Source organism: Corvus brachyrhynchos, unplaced genomic scaffold, assembly GCF_000691975.1.
Source record: "Corvus brachyrhynchos isolate BGI_N302 unplaced genomic scaffold, ASM69197v1 scaffold17, whole genome shotgun sequence".
Taxonomy (NCBI): Eukaryota; Metazoa; Chordata; class Aves; order Passeriformes; family Corvidae; genus Corvus; species Corvus brachyrhynchos.
Genome location: NW_008240046.1, coordinates 10,406,840 through 10,414,564, shown reverse-complemented (window position 1 = coordinate 10,414,564; position 7,725 = coordinate 10,406,840). Strand labels below are relative to the sequence as shown.

At 39.4% G+C, this 7,725-nt stretch overlaps 1 protein-coding gene across 1 annotated transcript in view; it reads left to right on the top strand.

Annotated features, from left to right (window-relative positions):
- The first annotated feature begins 7,310 nt into the window (after positions 1-7,310).
- The window catches only part of FRG1 (FSHD region gene 1), a 7,624-nt gene continuing 7,209 nt past the window's right edge, over positions 7,311-7,725 (top strand). The window contains exon 1 of the mRNA XM_008641547.2: positions 7,311-7,442. Within this exon, the coding sequence (XP_008639769.1) occupies positions 7,311-7,442 (132 nt within the window). The remainder of the gene's footprint in view (positions 7,443-7,725) is intronic.

The window sequence follows — 7,725 nt, the reverse complement described above, 5'->3', positions numbered from 1 at the left end:
TTAACTAGACTACTTGTGGCTTTCCACTACATACTAGAAAAAAATCCATGTCCCATTCATGGGTCTGGCAGAGCTAGACATTTTGTCCCTCCTAGAAAAGGCAGTACCAGGCACCTCAGGCAGTGTTGAAACCTGAGCTAGATCTTGGCCATCTGCAACAAAGACAACAGCATCAATGGACATTACCAATGTTGAATTCGTCCCCTGGACCCCAATGCAACCAAACCTGAGACCGATTTCTATCCATCACAGGACTAAACACCTGAAGCAGGTCAGGGAGAATTTCAGCTCTACTGCTCTAGACCAATTACAGCAAATCCTCACACACATCCCCCCCCTAGGGATTCCACCCTCCAAGCAGGCCAAAGAACAGTAAGACTACGGCTCAATACTCCATTAAGAAGTTAATGGTATAAATTACACCCCATCTACTGTACATGTCAGAAATCCTTCCTGGATTATTCCCTAGGACTCTTTTCCAGCCAGCCAGTACTCTGGGATGCACTGAAACGCCTTAGCCACTCTCAACAGATTTCACCTTTTGAGATCTAAACCAGACCATGCCTTGTCACAACATAGTTTCATAAAGCTGTGACAGCAGAAAGATTATTTTTATCTTTGCCAAATTAGAGTTGGGATTTCCAGGAGCAGGAGCCACCCCTTCAGCAAAATAAAGTTTAATTGGGAAAAAATATTTTGTGCTGCACCTAGACTGTAAGAAAAGCATTGATGTACACTAACAGTATGCTGTGGGGAAAACAGCTTGAAAACAGGTGATGCATACTGAAACGTTCCCTCTCCTTTTCTCTCAGGATCAGAACATGGAAAGATCAGCACTTTCTACTGCTACTCACTTACCTACTGTGACAGGACAAAAGGCAACAGATGTTGCCAATGCAAAGCACTCAAAAATCATTATTCAGGCTCCAAAATGCACAACAATGGCTTTAAAAGCAGAATTTCAAAGAAATACAGGTGTGCTTTTCCATTGTTCTGCATTTCAAATTTTTAAACCTTTACAATCAGGTTTTATGTCTCATCTTCATATCCATGAGGGACAGGAATTCTAGTTTGCATTGTATTTTTTCAGTGGAAGCTAAAAATTTTACATCATTCATTCTTTCAAGTAACTGAAGCTTTAAAAAAAACTCAAGCAGCATTAGGATGGTGAATGCTGCCATCTCTGGCGGCTGTATTTCAAAACAGTTTCCATGCTGTGTTATGGCTTAGAAACCTTATTTACCTTATTATCAGAAAGGAGGCGATGATTGTAAAATTGTTTTGTCCTGCTTGTGCTGCTTTTAGAAAGTATAAGACAAAAGGCTGAGCAAACCAGACTAACTAGATACGTGATGGGAAAAATTTAAAAAAAAATTTACAACATATTGATGATGATAGCCCTGATGAGGACAAGGATTACGAAGTTCTATATTTTCCTTTCATCTCTAACTGCCTCATAATCTAATAAATATTGTCAACATTTGGAGGCTCTCTGGATGAATAAACAAGCAGGACAGTCTGAGTCAGACCATCAAAAATGAACAAAAGTTAGTGTATTTATTTCTCTTTTATATTTGACCCAGGAAGGGGAAAAAAACCCACAAGTGAATCCATTGTAACTTAGATTTTACACACTTACAAGGAAGTGAGTGGACAAGGATAATGAATAGTTCAGAATTCCTTCCAGAACAAAAACCTTTTTCTATCTTTACCTACACTGTACCTATTCTATATGCAATGGTCTACAGGTCTCCCACCTCCAAAATTGCTAAGTCCACACAAAAGCTTTTTTTACAAGATATTCACTGCCACTGCATTAGTAAAAACCTCCCTTTTTATGGAAGAGCATCTGCATCCAGGACAAATTACACAGAATTGGAAGCTATGGAGGATAAGAGAGGAAAATCACTTATAACAGCTCTTCAAATTCAAACGGGCAATGCAAACAATCATAGCAAGTATATGCTCCAGTTCTGTTAGGGAAAAAAAAAATGCAGAAAGAAATTATATGGCAGTCCTAGGGGAGAGGAAACATAATTTACAAAGAGAAAGGGCACAGTTTGATGGCCAGGAGGACAGCAGCACTGAAAATGAATACCCTGCCATAGCTTCATTCTTCTTTTAAGTCCTGCCAATCTGTATCTCCACTGAAACTTTAAAGGACACCCATGTAGTCTCAGAAGAAAGGGAGTAAGAAAAATATATAGCCCATAAGGAAGCCACATCCGTGGGGTTGGGGGTTATCCTTGGTAAGTCCCTTCTCAGAAGAAATGCTGTGATGGTGAGTACAACCTTCCCAACTAGTCACAACCACCTGCTTATTTCCTACTAAATCACAGACGAAGTACAAAAAGGAAGAAAACCTTCTTGAAACACTGAATTAAATAAATTTAAAAAAACCCAAACTAGTTAGAAACTGTATTTAAATTAAACTTGATTATAGGCTAACAAAGAACAACCACAACAGCGCTACATATACACGAAATAGAAAATCTTTCCCCATGGATCCTGTGGCTTTCCTAATGAGATACAAACTCAGCCACATATAACAAGGGAAATAAGGCTCACTGGAGACAAGAAAAAATGTGCGCCAGAGAGGGAAAAGTCTGCATATGAACACATAGCACAAAAGAGGTAACTTCCCACAAAAATTCTGTCATGTTTAATTTATAGTCTGTATTTGAGTCTGTATTTTCCATACAGTATCAGTGAATAAGGAAAGGAATTTTCAGCTACATTTGCATCAAACATTCCAGCTATTTGTCAGGAAATGTCAAAAATCATACGCTCAACTTACAGAATCAAATTTCCATCCCATAAAAAATGAAATTACAGTAGAGAGCAATAGGTTGCTTTTTTAAGAACTGGAAGGAATGCAGTTTGATTGTTCACTCATTACTGCCCTAGATTTACTAGGAGTTTCTTATCATAGACTCATTTCTGCATGAGTGTTCTCCCATCTCTAGTGAGATGGGAATTTATATTGCAACCCTTCCCTTCTTCAGGGAAGTTACAGGTCTTTTTCCTACTTACCTAACAACAGTTTCAGAACTCACCAGATTTCAAACATTGTTGTGATTGTGCCTGTTAAGAATTAACAAATCTGGCCAGTTAAAAAAAAATTTATAAAGAAACACAGACTAATAGACAGAGAAACAAAAGTGTTTATATGCATATAAAAGTTTCCCTTAGTACATCAGGATAAAACCCAGACCAATTAGTAGAAAATAATAACAGAATTCAAAGAAGTACATATGCATCATTTGGGATGACAAGCAGAAACCAGAAGGTCTGAGTAAACACCATAGAGAGTTGGCATCTGCATGAAACTACTGTACATTTTCAGTTACTTTTTCATTTCTCTTTTGCATTCCCTCAGTGTCCAGCAGAAAGGGATTTTGGTGAGTGCTCACTGACAAACTGTAGAGCAGGATCTCAGTGTCTGGAGAAGCAGATATTGAGAAGGTCTGGCCAGCTAGAAAAACTTCACTACAAAACTTTACAGAGTGACAGCAGAGGAAAGTGATGGAGTGATCAGGCAAAGCAGAAGAAGCTGAGAAGCCAGAGCCAACACAGGGTTTCTGTACCAGTGATGGTGACGACTGAGGGATCTGAGCTGGGGCTCCATCCTGCCCCAACAGGCTGAAAAACCCTTCCTATTTCCCAAATACTTTAAGTATTGAACCATAAGCTGAGCAGAAGAAATGCAATTTTGAGAGTATCTATTTACCTGCGCTAAAAATCTAACACTAATATTTTCGGGTTAAAAAAAAAAAAAGAGGTAATTTCTGGTTGCATTTAAAATTTGGAAGTTATAATAAAACCATTTTCAGTATGCAGTATTAAAAATGCTAAGAATCAAATTAGCTTTTTATTTACATCTGTCATGCCACTGTAGTATGCACCACCATGTCCTGGGGATGCTTCAACACTGACACAACTGCTGCTGAACATTATGACAAACCACCACAACATTCCAGAGTATGTACTTTGTTCCACTGGGGAAAAATTAAAATATAGTTGCTCTGGTTCTAACTCACATCAGCTTTCACTCCTTCTGTAAATGAGTAAACAAAACCATATCAGTCTTGGCTGTTACATCAGTCAAGAGCTTTGATATTTCACAAGGGGCCACACTTCTAAACAAGAGATAAAAAAGCACATAATCTGTCAACTTGGCTATCAAGAGAGCTAATTCAGGTTTCTCTGGTTTGGGGAGGTATTTTAATATTTCCTAGCATAACTAAACATAATGGAAGAAAACCCCAAAGCACCCAGGTTTGGGTCCAGGCTCTTATGACACTAGACTATACCCATGGATGCTCAGTCTCAGCCCTTCCCTTCCATCAGTCCTGAGTTTCTGTGGGTAACATTGTTTGCAATGATCCCCTTCAAACTTGAATGATGAAAGTGCACATTTTGTAAATGACACCTCAGTCAATCTGCCCCATCTGCATGAACGACAGCAAATGATTTCACTCTTTAGGCATTCAAAATAAAATGCACATGCAGCAAATTCCAAGCTGGCAGGAAAATCCAGTCATTAAAAAAGTGATTTGTTTCCTACAATTGCAAACACAAAGGCTCCATTTATTTTTCAATGCCATAAAGAAAATGAACTGTTATATTTTTTTTAAACAACCACAGCCTGGACATATTTGAAATGTTTTAATTTCAAAAATACTAACTGGCAAATTAGAGTCTTAATAGCTTTTCTAAAGTGGTACCATTTTAGATACAGTTTTCACATTGATTTCATCACTTTGCCCTGCAGGAAAAGCTTTTATCATCCTCTGCATATACTGTAATGGTGCCTATTTGTTGCTGGTGTCACTAAATTTAAGAAGAAACCTAAGATACATGAATTTTAAATAAAATTATACTCATTAACAAGAAAATATATCTTACATTATGGGAGTCTAAAAAATTCTACATTTCTATTAAAATAAGATATTTATTGTCTGACATTCTGTCTTTCCAACTTTCTCTTCATAAAACAGAAGAAGGGAAACAGCAAATTAAGAAAATAGCAAACATCATTGATATAGCCCATCCTAAGAAAGCTTGCAACCACGATCAACTTTACGCTAAATGACCTGCTTAATAGAACTCACCAGGACTGTTCCCTATAAAAATGTAAGCACATGCATAATTCTCTTCAGGATCACAATTATGTAAGGGTCATCTGTAATGAACATAAAACTACCTCCTTTCTTTTTCCCCCAGACTTCTTAATCTACGTTTATTTTTGTGGCTATAGCAACACCTGGTGGACAAAGAGCAAAATGCACATCTATCATATAATAAAAATATATGTATTTTCAAATATAAACTGCTTTATTTGCTCCTGTTTTTTTAAAGTTAAAAATAATAAAAAATTCAAATTAGATAATTCTTAATTCCTTTAAAGTTATTACATATCTTATAAATGTTTTTTATTCTTACCTCTTCCTCTCTCGTGTGACCTCTCAGGCAAGTGCTTGTGTACTATGAAGTGCTGGTCATGGTCTCAGTGAACACAGGCCCACTTTTGACGAAAATGTGCAAATACCCCATAAATACTAAGGTTGCACAGTTAAGCAGTCAAAAAATTAGAACCTATCATAAATAAAGTTGTAAAGTTATAGTTAAGAGAACAAAAAGAACTCCTGCAGGTTTTCTCTCCACAAAATCAAAGCCTAAAAAGAACTCAGATCCCCAAAATAACCACTGAAGGGCAAGTTAGCATGCTAGGGTGGCTGACAGACATTCTTTCCTGCTTCACTCATCTCCTCTACGCTTTTTTCTGACTTCAATGTAATTGCTCTCTCCTTTTTCGTATTCCTGTTACTAAAATATTTGCCCTACAGGAGTATCTGTTTAGAACCAGCAAAAACGTATTTAATGGTAAGAGACAAATACAGCTGTAACTGTATTTGCTAAAATTGCTCACTGCTGAGATTGGCTTGAAGTGAATTCCAAAGGGCTGGAGACATATGAATATATTGGCTAAAATGACAACTTCCTCCTCCAAGTGAAAGAGGAGCCAACAAGGAGAGGTGCTATGCTGGGTCTTGTTCTCACCAGCCAGGAGGGGCTGGTGGGGAATTTGACTCACAAGGGCAGCTTTGGCTGCAGGGACCACAAAATGGTGGAGTTAAAGGTCCTTAGGGCAGCCAGGAGGGTGAACAGCAAGTTGGCTTCCCTGGACTTCAGGCAAGAAGATTCGCATCTCTTCATGGATCTGCTTGGGAGAGTAACAAGGGATAAAGCCCCGGAGGGAAGAAGCACCCAAGAAAGATGGTTAATATTCAAGGATCACCTCCTCTAAGCTTAGGAGCAACCCATCCCAACAAAGAGAAAGTCAGGCAAAAATGTCAGAATGCATGCATGGATAAGCAGCTCCTGGACAAATGGAAACATAAAAGAGAACCCTACAGAGTGTAGGTACTTTCCTACTTACTGGCAGGAAAGTAGCATATCCAACACACAACCACACAGAAAAAGTATTCTGAACTTACCTGGACCAGCAGCTTGATTCAGGTGCTGCTTTTGCTGTCAAACTCAGTGCCTCCAAAGCTCCAAAATGGGGGATTTGCCAAAACCTCCTTAAAGTTCATTACTGTTGCTTTCATTTTACATGGCAAGTGTAACTACTCCAGCTTCACAAATAACAATCCGAGGTAGTGTCATCTTAGGCATGCAGAGAGAAATTCAAAGCATTTTGGTGAGAAGAGGCAGGGTTCTGGATCCAATCAAAGTATCTGTGGAAGACACCTGCAGTCATCCACCAACTCTGGAGTCAAGCTTTATCAACTGGCCGTGCTTTCAGTGACTTTAAAAGCCTTGCCATAACTATATACGCAACTCTCATTTCTTACTTGTAGAAGATACCTCTGAGATGCTGAAAACTTGCAAGCATATATAGGAAATGAACTTGGCTATCAAAAAGAAGCAATCCAATGCAAACACCTCTGTACGTGCACATAAAACATGTACAACAAGCCTTGGTAGGGATAGTAATTTTCATTTAACCAGGTAATATAATCAACAGGTAACTTTTTGGGCACGAATCCCCTCCCATGAGTGTGAAGTAGGAACAACATTTTTGAAGACTAAATGCTACTGTTATTGGTACACTACTCACACATGTGCTAGTAAGGCTGTTCCCCAAGGGAAGAGTATTGGTACCTGTTAAGAAGGTGCTAAGTTAATATAAGAAAAGGGTTGTTACGCGCCAAGGGGGAAGCTTGAGATAGATTTTATTCTGTGGAATACCTAGTGGCTAACAGGATGGGAAAAAAAATGTCATACCTCATTTCACCCCTAGCATGGTACAGCTGGGTGACTTACGACCTGTATCTCCCCTCCCCATCTGGTCTTCACAGGCGTCCCTTGAAGCTTTTACTCCTTCACCAGCACATCCAGGTACCCCGCTCCCGTGTAACCCGGCCAGAGGCAAGGTCTGCTGCCCTTGGCCTTACTGCCCTCACGCCCGAGGGCTCTGCTGATGCCCACGTGTTTTACAATACACACGCACGCACGGGCTGTAGAAGATGCTGTGGGTTCTTCGTTCCTTGGCGCTCTTTGCCAGCAGTCCTGCAAAGCGCAGGCACTGCGCTCACGGAGCCAAGCTAGACTTGGACGGGAAAGGTGCCTAGGGACAGACTCTTTAAATGTAATTTTAAACTCTTCCCGTTCTATTTTCCCACTCAAATTCCGTGCCCTGCGCCCTGCACGTGAGAC